The sequence below is a fragment of the Myotis myotis genome, unplaced genomic scaffold (genome assembly GCF_014108235.1).
Source record: "Myotis myotis isolate mMyoMyo1 unplaced genomic scaffold, mMyoMyo1.p scaffold_m19_p_20, whole genome shotgun sequence".
Classification (NCBI taxonomy): domain Eukaryota; kingdom Metazoa; phylum Chordata; class Mammalia; order Chiroptera; family Vespertilionidae; genus Myotis; species Myotis myotis.
In genome coordinates this window covers 19,373,829-19,392,389 of record NW_023416325.1, presented here as the reverse complement: position 1 = coordinate 19,392,389, position 18,561 = coordinate 19,373,829, and the positions used below count along the sequence as shown (strand labels likewise).

General features: G+C 45.0%; 1 protein-coding gene across 6 annotated transcripts in view; it reads right to left on the bottom strand.

The window, feature by feature from the left end:
* The window catches only part of FBXW8 (F-box and WD repeat domain containing 8), a 111,219-nt gene extending 94,937 nt beyond the window's left edge, over positions 1–16,282 (bottom strand). For 5 of the 6 annotated variants that reach the window (XR_004974760.1, XM_036353294.1, XM_036353296.1 and 2 more), the window contains exon 1: positions 15,893–16,282. Coding sequence is in view for 4 of the 6 variants with exons in the window: in XM_036353294.1 (XP_036209187.1) it covers positions 15,893–16,210 (318 nt within the window). In the remaining 2 variants the exon portion in view is untranslated. Of the gene's footprint in view, positions 1–11,884; positions 11,979–15,892 lie in introns of all 6 variants that reach the window. The other variant, XM_036353297.1, reaches the window with a different exon arrangement.
* Between the last annotated feature and the right edge of the window lie 2,279 nt (positions 16,283–18,561).

The following is an 18,561-nucleotide window of genomic DNA, read 5'->3' as shown; positions in this document are numbered from 1 at the left end:
CTTTGGATAAGCAATTAGGGATGAGGTAACAGGCTTTATTTGAGAGATAAGGCTGTCATGACGATCCTAGTAGCACAAAGAAATATGAGTGTGAAACAGAAAAGAAAACCAAGTGTACATATGCAACCCTCTGCCTGTTCCCAAATCCACCTGCCAAAGCTCGCTTTGGTGTTTGCTTCTGCAAAGCCAGGCAAAGCAACGCTCTCTGTCCCAACAGAACTTGCTTAATAAAATTCATCTTTAATAAGCTTTGGCTGACATCAGTGACTTACTAGTTGCAAAAAAATTACTAATTCATCACTCAAGTATAACAATTATTTATTAGAAGGCTGAAGTCTCAAAAGTGAAAATAGTCTCAGCATTTTTAAGGGAATGTGAGCACTGATTTAAACCCTTCAAGATTCAAGGTAAAGATTGTTCTGGAATCATGTTTTCCATTCATCTAGGAGTCTCAGGGCTAAAAGATAATCCAGGGCATAAGAAAGTATTATATTCAACTACAAAAACAGTGCAAGGCTAAGTGTGAGGCCAAAAAAGATCTCTAGAGGAAAAAAGAGTTAAGAGTTGACAGTTCTCTGTGGGTAAAGAAGGAACAGAATGTTAAATCAAGAGAGAAATGTTGGCTATACAAGGAGGGGAAAAAAAACAACAGGGAAAAAATCTGTCAGTGTAATTGGAAGACAAAGGGGTCCTTGCCTAAAAAAATAATGAGAAGTCATCAGTCTAATGTCAGGCTAGGAACCCTCCTACAACTAACTGGCTTCACTCATCAAGAAAAAGAGGCATCACGTTCTCTAATCCAGATGCGACTGCGGCTCCTCAACACAGCCCTAGAGTGAGTCACCGGCAGTGGAGGAGGCCACAACAAGGCGTGAGACTATCATTTGCAACCCTGGACTTCTTCCTGCTTTCTCTTTTGATTATTGGACTACGGGAAGGGACTCCACCTTCCCTACTCATAAAAGGAACAAGAGAAAAACGTTCCTTATTCTCACACAGCAGAATGAAGGCCAAGAAAAGCCTGCGCCCGTGAACTCGGCTTTTCACTGCTGAGACGTGCCAAGCATTGTTTTCTCCCATCGTTCCCTTCGGGACCCACTATAAACTGGGTCTGGCCTTAACACTACTGTGAAGAAGCATGAGAAATCACCTGTGTTTTTAGTTATTTTGATGCAGAAAAGTCTTACTTCTGGTGGCAGCAGCCTTCCCCCTTTTGCCTATTCAGTTGACCAATTTTCTATTTCCATCCTAGAAAACAGTGCCTCTACCTTAGCATTCCCCAACCCTGCCATCATCTTCCTTGATCCCAACCACCGAGATCTCTGGGATGTAGCACAGCATGAAGTTTAGAGCAAAGATTCAAACTGATAATCCTGGCTCTTCCTCCTGACTAGCCATGAGACCAGGTTAAATACATCTGAGCCTCAGTTTCCTCATCAGCAAAACAGGATATAACTACCTGCGAAGAGGTATGTTATTAAGAATAAAATGAGCCCTAGCCAGTTTGGCTCAGTGGATAGAGTGTCAGCCTGCAGACTGAAGGGCCCCAGGTTCAATTCTATCAAGGGCTCAAACCTAGGTTGCAGGCTCCCAGCCCTGGTCAGGGCATGCGGAGGCAACCAATCAATGTGTCTCTCTCACATTGGTGTTTCTCACTGTCTCTCCCTCTCCCTTCCAGTCTCTCTAAAAATCAATGGAAAAAAATATCTTCAGGGTGGAGAAACTAAGATGGTGGCATAGGTAAACACCGGAGTTTGCTGCCTCGAACACCCACTTCAAAAATACAACTAAAAGACGGAACGGACATCATCCAGACCCACAGGAAGGCTGGCTGAGTGGAAATTCTACAACTAAAAGGAAAGAGAAAAGCATACCGAGACTCAGAGGAGGCGCAGTGCGGAAGTAAAATACTAAGGTACAGAGGCGCACACGGAGCGGGCTGGCGGCTGAGGGCATGGATGTCGTTTTCAATCGGGAGGGAGTCTCAGGCTCTGAGCTCCAGTTCCGGGCAAGTCTCTAGGGACCCAGACTCATATGGGAGAAGCGGGACTGTCTAGCATCGGTCGGAACTCGAGGGCAGCTTTCTCTCGGAGGGGCTTGCAGCTATTGCCGGAACACTGAGAAGCAGGGCCTCTGAGAGCAGCCATAACCGCTAGCCCCGCCCTGTTGATCCCCTGGGACCCGCTCCGCCCAACCCCTGCACGGAGGCTTTTGCTGGATAGCCTAAGGCAGAGGCTAGATTAGCACCTCCCTAGATATTCAGGAGCCAGTGTACCCAGAGGTCAGAGTGGGACCATCCAGTGTGCAGCTCCGTGAAACCATAAAGGACACACTCAGGGGGCAGACTCAGTGAGCACCAAAACCCCACTGAAGCAAGTCTTGCCCCGGAGGGGTGTCTCCAGGACAGAAGTTCTCCCACTGCAGACACAGCTGATTCTCACAGCCAATTGGCCTGGAGGTCAATTCCTCCCAATGATACCTACAACAATCAAGGCTTAACTACAACAAGACTGTGCACAAAGACCACAAGGGGGTGCACCAAGAGTGTCCTCCTCAGGTAATTGGGGAGGCTGAACCACTGGGCCCTAGAGGACACTTAGCACAGAAAACCACTTTATCAACACAGGGAAGCATAAAAAATGCAGAGACAAAGAAAAAGGACACAAATGACAGAAATGGAGGAAAGCAAACTACTGGATATAGAATTCAAAACCACACTTTTAAGGTTTTTCAAGAATTTCTAGAAACTGCCGATAAACTTAATGAGACCTACAAGAAATCTAATGAGACCCTCGAGGTTGTGATAAAGGACCAACTAGAAAGTAAGCAAACACTGACTGAAATAAAGAATATTATACAGGCTCCAAACAGCAGACTAGAGGATCGCAAGAATCACGTCAATGATTTGAAATACGAAGAAGCAAAAAACACTCAACCGGAAAAGCAAAATGAAAAAATAATCCAAAAATATGAAGATAGTGTAAGGAGCCTCTGGGACAGCTTCAAGCGTACCAACATCCGAATTATAGGGGTGCCAGAAGAGAGAGAGCAAGATATTGAAAACCTATTTGAAGAAATAATGACAGAAAACTTCCCCTACCTGGTGAAAGAAATAGATTTACAAGTCCAGGAAGCGCAGAGAACCCCAAACAAAAGGAATCCAAAGAGGACCACACCAAGACACATCATAATTAAAATGCCAAGAGCAAAAGACAAAGAGAGAATCTTAAAAGCAGCAAGAGAAAAACAGTCAGTTACCTACAAGGGAGTACCCATACGACTGTCAGCTGATTTCTCAACAGAAACTTTGCAGGCCAGAAGGGAGTAGCAAGAAATATTCAAAGTGATGAATGCCAAAAACCTACAACCAAGATTACTTTATCCAGCAAAGCTATCATTCAGAATTGAAGGTCAGATAAAGAGCTTCACAGATAAGAAAAAGCTAAAGGAGTTCATCACCACCAAACCAGTATTATATGAAATGCTGAAAGGTATCCTTTAAGAAGAGGAAGAAGAAGAAAAAGGTAAAGATACAAATTATGAACAACCAATACACATCTATCAACAAGTGAATCTGAAAATCAAGTGAATAATCTGATGAACAGAATAAACTGGTGATTATAATAGAATCAGGGCATAGAAAGGGAGTGGACTGACTATTCTCGGGGGGAAAGGGGTGAGGGGGATGTGGGAATAGACTGGACAAAAATCGTGCACCTATGGCTGAGGACTGGGTGGGGAGTGAGGGAGGAGGGTGGGGTGGGAACTAGGTGGAGGGGAGTTATGGGGGAAAAAAGAGGAACAACTGTAATAATCTGAACAATAAAGATTTAATTAATAAAAAAAAAATATCTTCGGGTGAGGATTTAAAAAAAAAGAATATTACATGGAAAGGGCTTGGCACAAGTAAGTACCAGGGCTAAGCACACAATAATGGGATGTTAATATTGCCATTTTCTTTTCTTGAGTGACACTCCAACTCCTTTTTCCATCAACAAATATGTGTTGATTAGGTCCACATCCCATGCTATTCCCCTACCACTTAGTTGTTTACACAGAAAATTGCCTCCCCTGTCGTACTATAAGCAGCTAATAGTTGGTGACAGTGGAAAGGGGATGTTATAGCAGAGGCTAAGTAATCCAGGAGTCTGAACACTGAATATGTCCATACAACAGGTCTTTCCTGAGGAGGCGTTTTAAAAAGAATCATCAATTTTAAAAGGTTATACCACAGTGAAAAAAAACGGTGCAGCCACCAGGGTACAAATGACCAGTCGGGGTGTTATGGCTCCCACACCAACGAATGAACAGAGACACCATGCTCGTCTCACTGTTAATGCACCAGTTGTGATAGTTCTTGGTCATTTATAAGTTCTGAAAGGCAATAACTGTTTCGAAGCATTGATTAAAATTATAACTAATGTCAATACCAACATTACAAAATGAAACTTTTTTTAAAAAATCACTGGGCTCTTAGAACTCCAAAATGATGGTCAATCCCAAACAGATCAAGTCCCAGACTGTTATGTAAACAACCTACCCTGTTGCTACACTGGGTAGCAACAAAAGAAAAACATCTTTTTGGGGAATGGCAGGAAAAAAAGGGAAACCAATATACCAAAGGAAGGTCTACAGCTTAAGAAAATATGGAGACCCACAAGGTCAGGAGAATAAATGCTGAAGTTCCATGTTGTGCACTTGGAATCTTTTTGGCAAGACAGCCTACCAGTGGCTCTTGTAGTGGATGCTGCAGTGGGTCACTCATATTGTCTCTCTGGGCCCACAACTCTCATCCCCCCAGGATGCCCAGAATGCTGCCTGCTGCTGGCTCGCAGCTGAGTCCTTCTTAGGCATTGCCACTGGCCAAACAAGATGCTTCATCTAAGACTGCATCCCCTCCTGGAGGGTAGTCTACATCCAGTGACTCACCAATACCTACAATACACAAGCCTGGCCCCTGGACCTCTCAGAAAGGCCAACCCACTAGACCATTTACATGCAAATCTCCACCTCAGAGCCTGTTTCAAGAAAAAAATCTAACCTTTCTTTTCCAAAGCGAGAGACACAATCCATGATAGGCCTGTGTTCCACACATTCCCAAGGGTTCTTATGCACAATTCTGGTAACATTAGGTAACCTACTTCCCTCTCCTCTACTCGAGGAGACATAATGGAATACAGGTAAATCAGAGTGACAGAATTATACCAAAATCACAAACAAAAAATCTAGAGAAGCTTCAAGGTGAAGCAAATCATTCACTTTGTTATTATTAGTAACGTGTCACTTGGGAAACACCTTACTAAGGATTGAGTTATGAGCATGTTTGACCTTGTGGTTGAAAATGCAACTCTTTATAGGAACCATAATTTGACAAGAAACCAGAGCCACATCCTGGACAGAGGCTGTAGCCCTGTAACCACCTACACCCTAACAGCTGCAGCATAATGTCTTAAGCTCTGGCTTTGATACTTCCCACAGTTCATAAATATAAGCAAAGAATGTTACTTGCTACTAATGTGCAGAGAAATACTCTGGAAACTAAAAGATACTATCAGACTTCCACCTAGGCTATTCTGAAGCACACAGCCATCTAAAAAGTTATGGAACACATCAACTAAGTCTATATCTATACTGACTTAAAAACATGCAAATGGATAAATTGGCATTTAAGAAAAAATATATTCCAAGAAGGAAGAGATTAAAGGCACTGGAAATATTAATATAGGGCCCAATTTATGATACAGAAGAGCAATAAATTCAAAATATTAACATTCTTTCAAATTTAAAGAAAAACATCTTTTTGGTAACACACAATCTGGCTTTTAATTAGTTAATGGCTCAGATATTGATTCTCTACCTCTATTGATGACTCTTCTCCTGTATTACTCATCAAAACTATCTGTGGCGTTAAAAAAATGCCCACGGCCTCTCAGACCTACTGCCGCCAATTTCCAAGGGTGGACTCAAGCATCTCTTCCTCAGGGAGCCTCGTGCACACTAAAAGTTGAGAACCACAACACTAAATTATAGACAGATATAAAAATCAATACTTTCTCAACCAAGCCAAAAAAAAAAAAAAAAAACCACACAGAGGGGTCAAGTTACTTTGTTAATTCAAAGTCAGTGAATACTAGATTTTCCCAAAGTCTACTGGACTTACTCCAAAAATGCTAAGAGAAATTGCAAATGGATCCATCCCCAGGGAGGCTGATTTGTACTCCTATGTGCTAATGTAAGACTAATTCTGTAAATGGATTGGTTTTGTGCCTTACTGCTAGAAATTCAATCTGTCTTCTCTTGTTTAGTAGAAGAAGGGATAATTACTAAGAGCCAAATCAGTAAAAAGTGAAGAAACGGACTTCAGTTTTGTTCCCAATGTATATCTCCAGGGCAAACAGAACACTAAAGCTCTCTCTAGGTGGTGTTTTAAGAAACTGAGACAAGCAACTCGAGTTCAAACAATAGATATGTAATAACATTTCTGCTAAATCTGTGACTGAAAGGAGACTGTTTTCTAAAGGAATTTATCTCAACTTCCCACAAACTGCAAAAGCTGAGTGGAGAAGACCCACACGATCTCAATCAGGAGTGGATGAATTCCAGTTTCACCTGTATCTCCTTTAAAGAAAAAAAAAAATTGGGTTGGTTGTGCTGGGGGGGGGGGGGGCTGAAACACTGTCAAGATAAATAGGCATTCATTTATTTACATCCCAAATTTGTCTCAAAATTCGTGTTTTCTTACACAAAGCAGGAGCTTCTGAGCAATGACATTAACAGAATTTTTTTCTTTTTTCTATACTTCTGAATGTTATCGTTAATTACCGAGTTATTAATATTCATAGGAAGAGAGCAAACGGAAGGTCAGACACTGTAAGCATGGTCAGCTGGGCAGCTTCAGGAAGCTGCAGCTTTGGGCCCCACAAGGAACCATGGGCCCATTCCCTGCAAATCACTGGGGAAAGGGATCAAAGGTGAAGATGGGCACACGTCAGTGAAGTCGGGGGATGTAGGGAAGGTGCTTGCCTGTAAGTCTAACCTGGAAAAAGAGAACTGGCTGGTGGCAGAGCCACTGCAAGCGCACGAAATCCTGAAGGGGTAGTTGATCAAGCTCCTGGTTATAAGCCCGAGACAAAGAGTTCTAGCTCTCTTGCCCCCTTGCCCTCCTTCGCACTCTCTTGCTTGTTGGCTCCTGTGCTTCTGTTTCTTGCTTGCTCCCTGACCCACACTCATCCTGGGCTAGCCCACCATGTCGCCTTAACCCCTAGAGTGCCGGGGAGCACGATCGCGCTCCTCCTGTCTTTCACCAAAAGTGCCAGGAGCACTATCAAAGCTTCGAAATGGCGTCCAGTTCTAAGTCTGCTTTTATTAGTGATGATGATATTGCTAAATATGTCAATGTAGTAAAGGTTTCCTTAAGTTTTTGAATATGTAACTTCATTTACTTGTGATTCATAATTTTTTCCCTAAACTGCTGTAAAATCAGCAGAAATGCCTTGGCAATTTTAACATAGTTCCTAGGATATTGATTGGCACTCAAAGGGTTAAGCAGCTGCAGGTCCCATAGCCATGCAGACCCCACATGCAATGGACTACAACTGGGAACACAAGCTAAACTAGCCAGATGCTGCATTGGACTGTGCTTTCGTATGGAGCAGAGGCTCTGGGCAGTGGCCTTAATTCTAGCTTCGGTGAAGACAAGACTGGACTTTTCCATGGCGGGACAGAGGGAGATGGGACCTTGGGAACCCAGAGTTTAATTCCATGCAAATAAATATCACTCAAGTCAGGATCCTAACCTCTCCAACCATATTCCTACCAACAGGATGCGCTACATAATTTGTGGAGACCATTGTGAAACAAAAATGTGGGGCCCCTTGTTTAAAATGATAAAAATTTCACGCATTAAACAAGCACAGACCCCTTCTGACCCTGGAGCCCTCTGTGATCACACAGGTTGCACAGGCCCATGAAGCCAGCGTGGCCACCAGAGAACCTTGGCACTTACTGTTCTATGCCTAGAATCCCTTTCCCAGATCTCTGAATGCTTGCTCTCTCCTCTTCTGTGAAATGCTATAACTATTTAAAATTACAGCTCTTCCCAAACACATACACACTGTATCCTTTCTACCTGCTTAATTTTTCTCCAGACCATTTAATACCTGACAATTATTTGTTCATTCTGTCTTCAACTCTACAATGTAAGCTCTATAAGGGTACAGATCCCCACCCCCATCCCCACCCTGTTTACTGTTGTATTCTCAGTACCCACAGGGAGCCCCTGGTACTAAGAAGCCACTTAGTGAATATTTATGGAATAAATGAATGAAGCCCCAACTACTTTAAGCAGCAGAAGCTTTCAAGAAAGAGATGACCTAAGTTACAAGTTGTTCTAGGATCTAGAGTCTATTTCAAAATGTGCCTCAGTAGCCCTAGCTGGTTTTGCATCGGCCTGCAGACTGAAGGGTACTGGGTTCGATTCCAGTCAAGGACACATGCCTGGGTCGTGGGCTCAATCTCCAGTAGGAGGTGTGCAGGAGGCAGCCAATCAATGATTCTTTCTCATCATTTATGTTTCTATCTCTCTCTCCCTCTCCCTTCTCCTCTGAAATCAATAAAAAAATATATATATGAAAAAGAAAAAAAAATGTGCCTCAGTAGAAACTCCTGCTCATTCATAGAAGGAAAAAAAAAAAAAAAGAATGGCATTTACCACAGAAACTTTTAGTTGAGGGAAAGTGAGAAGGAAGAGAACTTTGGGCTAGAAGGATCAGGGAAAAGTTCATACAGGCGAGAGAATTCAAGTTGAGCCTTAAACGGAAGGCAAAGAATAGCAAAGAGGAAGGAAAATCTTCCCTGGTACAATTCACGAGTTTACATTTGATTCCATTTGTCTTCTCATTTCACACTAGAAAGTTTCCTTATTTCTAATTCAAAAACAGAAGTTAAGTCATCCAATTGATTTGTTGAAAAAACAGATGTAGGCTGATGATGAATTAAATATTGGCATAGTGAGCAATAAATATTGGCCAGTAGTATTAAATTTTTATCAGGCCAGAAAACCTAAATCTTATCTTGAAGAATGCTTTGAATGTTCCCAAGACCCATAGAGCCTCTTTATAAGGTTGCTATAGGAAGCAGTTCTTTTTTTTTTTTTTTAATTTTGATGCTATCTTCTTTTATTTTTTTAAATATATTTTTTATTAATTTTTTACAGAGAGGAAGGGAGAGGGATAGAGAGTTAGAAACAACAATGAGAGAGAAACATCAATCAGCTGTCTCCTGCACACCCCCTACTGGGGATGTGCCCGCAACCAAGGTACATGCCCTTGACCGGAATCGAACCTGGGACCCTTCAGTCCACAGGCCGACGCTCTATCCACTGAGCCAAACTGGTCAGGGCAGGAAGCAGCAGTTCTTATTTCAACTCAACAAATGCAGATGTCCGTACTGCACTAAGTGCCACAGGTAGAAAGAAATACAAGAGTAAGACAACAGACCCTGCCCTCCAGGGATTCCCAATCCAAGAGGCAGGGAACCAGGGGTTTAAGGTGATAACTCTTAGCCAAGAGGAAGTGAAATACTATAATACTAATGATAACGGCAGCACCAGAATAAATGTACTGGCTGCTTACTGTACAACGGGCTTGGTGCTACGAATGTCCCATGCCTTATTCATTACCTCGGTACAAGATAGTTATGTACTAGCATCATCCTCGTAAGCAGAAGAAGCTCACTTGCCCAAGGTCAAACAGCTAGTCAGCAGCAGAGGCTGAATTTGAATTCATGTCTGCCTGACTCTAGAGCCCAGACTGCATCTAGAGCCCAGAGTTATCCTGCATCCATTAATGTCATCCTTTTAGTTAAAAGGAGCAAGACTGGGCTTCTGAGGTCAGGAAGTATCTATTCTGTTTACTACCAATTCCCCAGCACCCAGCTGATCAATACATGTATGCTGGATGAATAGAGAACACATACATTCCCATACTCTAGTACTGCTTCAAACACCCACTTAACGTGGGCATCTCTTGTATCCACTGCCCAATACCCATTCCCTCTTCTCTTCTTTTAGGAAATCACCCCACTCTCACTCTTGGTCAACATGGTTTCGATGGGGCTGACCCCACCCTTATATTCAGGAACAGGCAGTGAGTACAAGCCTGGCCAATTGGAGTCAGTGATTGGCTCAAGGATGGACACATGACCTGATATGGACCAATGAGAACTAAAGCTCATGATTTGCTGCATAAAACTATATGCTCTTTTTCCCCTGGGTTGCTAACCTGACAACATAAGACTGCAGTTGCTGGTAGCCATTTTATCCCAAAGAGAGAAAAGCCAGCCTTTGAATAAAGCCAATAAAAGGAGAGCAGGACCAAGAGATGGTTACATTATCTAAGCACCCAAAACAAGCACCACCACCTGGAATTTGCAGTTACATGAATCAACAGATTCCGGTTTGGGGTTTTAAGTCTCTGTGAATTGGGTGCTGGTTGCTTACTGGCCAGAGTCCAGATACATCACCTAAATAAAAATGGTACCAAGCAACTGGAAATCACAGCCACAGTGAAAGAAGCAAGCAGCACCTTGTAACTAGATGCCAGTGGCTTCGCTACCTTCCAGAAGCCCGAGTTTATGGAGAGAGGACAATGAAGACAAAAGAGAGAAAGAGAAAGTGAGTACGGCATGCATCATTTCTGTCACTAGTTTAGCCATATACCAAGAAGACAACTTAGGTGTTCCCAACTCACACCCAAAACAAGATGGCTTCTAAGAGCTATTTTGAAAAGCTTCACAGGAGAAGACAAGGCTCAAGGAGAATCATTTCTAAGTTTTCATGTCAGCTGTGCTTGTCCATCAAAGATCTGTCCCTTACCCAGCCCGATGAATCTCTGAAGCAGTAATGCCCATTTACCCAGCCAAAGGCAACTCAACTCCTGACTGCTAACGAAGTAGTTGTTCTCACTCTAGTGATAACACTAAGGCTTGAGGTGAAAGAGACTGCACCAAAAATGCACGAGAATGCATCGATATAACAGAGTGCACCAAAAGCTGGGGGAAAGGGAGGGAGGTGTGCTATGAGATGGTATCAGATTTTTATTTGCCTTTCATGTCAAGTGGATTGGCCCGTGAGTTTCTGGGGAGCTCCCAAATAAAAATAAATCGTCCTCCTCAGGAGTTACCTGTGAATCAAGCAAAGATTCTTTGGAAGACACAAGGCAAAGACCCTCACCACTATCTAGCCCACAGACAGCTTTTGTTGCACCTGCAGTGTTAGTGCTTAAACTGTTATGTTTAAATTAGTTATCAGCAATTAAAAATGGGGAGTTTGAGGTACACTGTTGGATTCATGACCCCTCCTCTGTTCATGCCCCCTATTTGCAGGCATGTGGGTTAACTCTACACTGACTCCGGGCGTGGCCACACGGCTCGCTCTGGCCAATGTGACGATAACAAACATGACCGAGGCGGGGACTTCAAAAGCACTGGGGCTTGTCGGCCTCCGGCTCTCATAACTATGAAAAGGCCCACCCAGGGCCAACCCGCTGAATGATGAGACACATACCGCAAACACACACACAGAGCCAACCACTAGCAAAGTGAGCAGATCACCTCAGACATGAGTGAGCCCATCCCTGCCCAGCCCACTGCCACTCTGCAACATGGTGAGCTAAACAGTGTTAAGCCAAAGTTTGGGGTGTTTTTTGTGCAGCAAAAACAGACAGAGTCCACATTAAAGTAAATATTCCTAATTTAAAAACAAAAATCTGAAGACTGCAACACTGGGCCCAAATTCCTACATGGCAACAATTAGTTGACCTGGGCAGTGGCTCCACCTTTACCTAAGCCACAGCATGAATTTCCCAGTTTGTCACTATTATCTTACCCATGTTGAGGTCAAGCTGTGTAGTCTCGGTTAGGTGTTGTTATATTACGTCAAAGACGAACATGAAATACGATGGTCCACATACTTGAGTTACCTTCACGAATGAGAAAACCAGCACAATCACTCTGGAGAACTGTTGGTCAATATCTACTAACGCTGAACATACGCATCCTTCGTGACCCAGGAGTTCCACAACCAGGGGTAAACCCAAGAAAAAGAGTATACATCCCAAAAGATGTAGAAAATGTTCCCAGCAGCACTATTCCTGAGAGTCTCAAACTGGCCACTAACAAACTAGTTATCATCAACAGTGGAATAAAGTGTGGCGTATCCATAGGGATAAATCTCATACACGATGCTGTGCATGAGAACCCGGACACAAGAGCGTACGTGCTGCATGATTCTACTTCTAGTTCAAAAACAGACAAAACTAAAAGCAGGTGTTAGGAGTCGCGTGGTGGTGACCCTTGGGTACACGCCTCGTTGTGCAAGAGCACAGATGGGGTTCTGACAAGCTGGTAATACTGTTCTGTAACCTGGGTGCTGTTTGCATGGATATATACTCTTGGAAATTCACCAAGCTGTACATTTATGATCCGTACACGTCGATAAAGGGTTTGATTTAAAAAAAAAAAAAAAAACTTTAAAAAGTGGAACAAGAAGACCAAAAGGATGACCACACTTCAAGAAAAATGATTAAGTATTTTCCTTGAGGGATATCAGAAAGACAAACTCTACAGTACAATATGTAATGTGATAAAAAGAATGACCGCCATTATGAAACAAATCATCAGACATATGGCTGGAATCTGGGAAAGATGCCTAACAAACCACCATCTGATGAATGAGGGGGAAAGGGCCCAATCAGCAACACCTAGACCACTTTATTCATCTGTATTACCTACCAGTCGGATCTCTGTGGGCTTTGAGGCTTACGACCAATGAATTACAAATCAAAGCCTTTTCTATAAAGGTTACCATCATTTCTCAGACTTAAAATATTGGGTTTACTGCCCCTTTAAAAAAATCAATTACCATATCACATGATCTCACTCATTTGTGGAAATTAATGAACATAAACTGATGAACAAAAATAGAACCAGAGACATAGAAGCATCGAACAGACTGTACAACCTATGAGGGAAGGCGGGGGGTGAGGGGGTAAGAGATCAACCAAAGGTCTTGTATGCATGCATATGAGCAAAATGAATGGACACGGGCAGTAGGGGGGTGAGGGCTTGTGTTTGGCGGAGGGGGTGGCAGGGGAGGTCAATGGGGGGGAAAAGGAGACTCATGTAATACTTTAAACAATAAAGAATTTTTAAAAAATCAATTACCTTACTCATGCTCATCTGCCAAATGGGGCTAACAATGGCCACTGGAGAGGGTTATTGGGAGAACTGAAGAAGATAATGAGGTCTCTATACCTTTGAGACAGTACCAAGGAGACAGCATCTAAGCACCAACAACGAATTATTACTTTATTTATAGCAGTGTTACTGATGATTGCAAAATACTGAAAATAAAATTAGAGGTACCCCAAAGGCTGGCTGCTGCTCACCATAGTGCACTACACTGTAGAGGCTGGCAGGACCTACTGTGGTGGTTCTGAAGGGAGCAGAGGTCACACACTGGCTCCAGGGCAGGCCTTCACCAACTACCTATGAAACTTAGCTTCTGATGTGCCCCTTGCATCCTCCAGTAGGCAAGCCCCTCCCATTTCTAGAATACTTCAGTTAGGACTCCACTGTTTTTGGTATCAATGCCTACCCCTCACTAGTGTTAGGGCCGAAAAGCCTCGAGAATCCAGACCTCAAACCAAAGGAAGTTGTATGGCAGACAATCTCTCAAAGCTTGCCTGATCATTCCAACAGCCGATTTCTGGGCCCCTTCTCTGGACACTGAGAGGCAGCAGGTCTGGAGAGGGGCCAGATTTTATTTTTTTAATCTTTATTGTTGAAAGTATTACATATGTCCCTTTTCCCCCCATTGACCCTTTCTAGCCCACTGCCGCCCCCATCCCAGGCCTTCACCACCATATTATCTGCGTGCATGGGTTATGCATACAGGCATACAGGTTCTTTGGTTGATCTCTTCCCACCCCCACCTTCCCTCTGAGAATGGACAGTCTGCAGAACCCAGACTCTAGTAAAGCCGAAGGTGATTCTTGTACCAAGTCAAGTTTGGGAAACTCCCACCTGGTGAAATGCAGAGCCCAACAGACCTGCACCTGACTGCAATCCCTAGAATTTACCAGCTGGGTATGCCTGGGCCAAGTGCAGGAAAACCTCTTGAGTTCCTGTCATTTTAAAAGACTAACTCTGCCTACCACCCAGGATTGTGCAGCCTGAAGACACTGTCACATTCAGCCGGGAGGACAAAGTGTGCCTTGGTCCCAGTAATCCGCTTTCCAGTTTATTTCTTTTTTTTTTTTTAGCTTTTCAAATGCATTTTTTTTTTTATTGCTTAAAATATTACAAAGGGTATTACATATGTGTCCATTTTATCCCCCCGCCCTAGACAGTCCCCTAGCCTCCCCTATCCAGTTTATTTCTGCTTCCATGGGCTGCTCTTGCCTCAGCCTACAAATCTATGTACAGCGGGGCCTTGACTTACGAGTTTAATTCGTTCCGTGATGGAGCTCATAACTCAAATTACTCGTATGTCAAATCAAAAGTGAACGAGTGAGACACGTGATGCTGGGCTGATGTTGTGGCGTTCACTGTGACGTTCGCTGCGCCAACTAGCGGTGGGGTATCTGAAGCTGGCTCGTAACCCGAATTTTAGCTCGCAACTCAAAGCAAAAAATCAGACGAGAGACGGCTCATATCTTGAAAAACTCGTTAGTTGGGACACTCGTAAGTCAAGGCCCCACTGTACTTCCATGGAGAGAACTGCTGCACAGACCTGGACTGACCTGAGCACCTTATCAGGGGCTAAACCACTTTCCCAAGGCACTGATTTTCTTTCTGTAACTGTCAGACTTCAGTGACGACCCATTTTCTACAGGAGCAGGTATGATGCCAGCATGCATTTCCATATGTGCCAGGACTGTCGCATTAAATGAGAAGGTTAATAACATACACAAAGAAGGTTATTTCTAGCCTTAGCGATAAAGCAGAGCACAGGACCAGACACCTGGTGAAAACTCACAGCTACTAACAGTATTTGAATATAACTACATAACACGTTAAACATTAAGCCATCATTCATCAAATCCACTTGCCAATAACAGGACCACTGCCAATGGGAAGCTGCAGAGCCTTTCTTTAAAAGAAGCATTAAAAACCTGCTGCCTTGTTCCCTTAACCGTGGATATGTTTCAGGTGATCCTGTTTATCCCAACTCTGTGAAGGGGGCTTTTTTTTTGGGGGGGGGGAGGAGAAGGGGATGTAAGGATCCCCATCTTCCTCCAGTTTCACAGACAGATCCATGCCCAACAAAATGATAAAAGCCTCCGTACTAACGAGAGTCCCCGCAGGATTCTTCCTTTCTCCTGCTTTCATTACTGTCCAAGTAATACATGTGCAGTTAGAAAAGCTTGAACAGTGCAAGCAGCATGTAGAGACCAGTCAACACCCCCGCCTATCCCTGTCCTGGTCCTCTTCCCTACAGGCGGCCTTGTTAAAAGTTTAGGGATCCCTCTAAAGCAGGGTGTCTCGGTCTTAGCTTTACTGACACTTTGGGCCAGATACTGTGGGGCGGGAGGGCTGTTCTGTGCGGTGTAGGATGCTCCAGAGCATCCCTGGCCTCTGCCCGCAGCAACGCCCCTCCATACTCCCGTCTGGCATCCAAAACTGTCCGCAAACACGGCCAAATGGGGGACCAAGTCGCCCCAGTTGGGAGCCAGTGCTTCCGGAGACACTCTATGCACGCACGGAGGCGTGTGCCACCTTACTCGTTTTTCTCCCCACACTGGGGACACACGGAGTTACTTTCCAACACTCTGGGGGGTTGCACCGGGGGTGGGGCCGGGGCTGGCCTCGCCAGGAGGCGGCGGCCACTCACCAGGTCTCGGATGAGCTGGTCCACCAGCTGCTCCGCGCCTCCGGCCGCGTCACGGGCTGGGGGGGAGCGGGAACGGCTCGCCGCGTCCTGCCTCTCGGCCCTGGTCGCCCGCGCCGCCGGGGGCCGGCTCGCGCCCTCCAGCAACCCCTGCGCCAGCGCCAGGTACCCCGAGGCCTGCTCGCCGCGCCCGGGGGCCACCTCGGGCCGCCGCGGCCGCCGCTCGGCAGCCTCGGGCCGCCGCCGCTTCCTCAGCGCCTGGGCCTGCGCCAGCTCCTCCTGCCAGCGCCGGCGGAACTCGTCCAGGCCGTGGTTGTCCATGGCCCGCGCCGCCGGCCTTCCGTGTCGTCCTCCGCCGTGCCGGGTGCCACGGGACAGTCCCTCCGCCGGAAGTGTCCGCCGCGGCCGGAAACCGCAGCCGGCTGCACTCGGGTTCCGGGTGGGCGACCCCGCCCCCGCCGCGCCCCTCACGCCGTCACCTGCATCAGGGGCTTGTGGCGCCCCAGGCCGAGGTCAGTGACTTGAACCTGATGCTTGTCGACTTTCCCGCTTGTGGCTTCCGCCAAGCGCAGACTTTGCGTCAAGCACTGTTTCTTCATTCGGACATCCAACGGGCAGCTATTATATGCCAGGCGCTAAGAATTCAGCATTTAAATCTGCTCCTCCAACCCTTACCCCCCCAAAAATCCCTCCCATCTTGGGGTTTGCATTCAAGGGGGTGGGAATCACATTTAATTCATCCAACTAGTGAATATGAATGCTGGAGTTAGTAGTAAGTGGTACAAAAAATAAATAAATAAAACAAGGTAATAAAATAAGGCCAGGCGTGTGGATGGAGGGATTAACTTTAGAAGAGTGGTTCTCAAGCTACACATTAGAATCACCTGGGAATCTTTTTAAAATCCTGATTTCTGGGGGAATGAGGCCCAGAAATCAGGATTTTAAAAGGATTGCCAGGTGATTCTAATGTGCAGCCAAGGTTGAGAACCACTGCTTTAAAAGGATGTCAGTCATCACAGGACCTTCTCAGATCTCTCTCTCCAAATCTCCCTCTGCCTCCATCCTGTAAGGCCGCTTGTGACTTGGGCCCACCTGGATAATCCACGGTACTTGCAGCATGTCTTGGGCCTTCATTCAGTCACACCTGCAAAGGCTTGTTGATCATTTAAGGTAGCCTCCACAGGTTCCAGGGATTAAGACCTGGCTGTCTTTGTAAGCCATTAATCAGCCTACTGCAGAGAGCCTACAGTGAGCACGGACCCAAATGCCTCCAGGGGACTCCAGGACACAAAAATGAGGCAAGTGGGCCAGGTCTGGATGGTGGCTCCTGGCTGCCCATCTGGAGCGGGAAACCGATACTCAGCTCCACCCAACTCTTGGATCTTAGTCCAGATCTTCTAAAATTCAGTATCATTATTTTTATTATTAGCAACAAATTCCACTTTTTAAAAGAAAAGCGTTTTTATTAAAAGCATAAGTTGGGCCCTGGGTGGTGGGTTCAGTGGTTAGAGCACCAGCCTGCTCACCAAATGGTCACAGGTTCTATTCCCAGCCAAGGGCACATACCTGGGTTGCAGGTTGATCCTGGATCCCCGGCCATGGTGGGGATGCACGGGGGGAGGCAACCAATCCATGTATCTCTCTTGACATTGATAACATCGATGTTTTTCTCTCTCTGCCCCCCTCCCCTTTCCACACTCTAAAAAAAATCAATGGAAAAAATCCTCGGATGAGGATTAACAACAACAAAAAAGCCTAAGTTGCATTCAATAGCCTTCAAACCCAATAGGAGTCCTTTCTTGAACAACCCATGAGTTAGGACAAAACCGCCTTCAACTTACATTAAGATACCCCCTTAGCAGGCGGCTGATCGATGTTTCTCTCTCATCAATGTTTCTAACTCTCTATCCCTCTCTCTTCCTCTCTGTAAAAAATCAATACAATATATTTTAAAAAAAAGATACCCCCTTAGCTCTTGTGAGCAGAACTGGAGAATCACACGTCATTGGGGATCACTAATGTGTGGCGAACACCAGCGCAGGAGAATAATGTGAGTTAAATCATTTTAAATCACGTTTAATGATTTCAGGAACTGCCATCCTGTTTGTGCAACGGGGCTGTGCCACTTGACCTGTGAGGTGTCAGCGTGTGTTTTACACCTTCCCGTTCAAACCAATCTGTGGTCTTAAGAAGCTCAGCCCTTTTCCATTTCAGGGCCTTTGCACACACTTCCCTCTTCCTAGAACACTTTTCCTGAATGATTCCCCAATGCTGCTGCCCCCCTCACCCTTCAGCTCCCAGCTGAAATGTAACCTCCACAGACCAGCCGTGTTCATCCTGTGTTCTCAAGCCCCTAGCACAGAGCCTGGTTGCTAGGATGTGCTCAATAATTGTTGGTTGAATGAATGAACAACTTAATCCCCAAATGATGAAGCTAAGATAGGGGAGAGGTATTTCTGAGTTTGTGTCCACACATAATAGATGCTCAATAAATATGTGTTGCTGATGAGGCTGCCAGTAATAAGGAGAGGCAGAAACACACACACACACACACACGTAGCAGAGAGAAAGATGAATCCACCCCTTTAAGAAAGAAATGAGGGATGTCATTGTAGGTCTCATAAATCAACATAAGTGCCCATGCAGGAGATAGAGAGAGTTGCTTGGTCTTT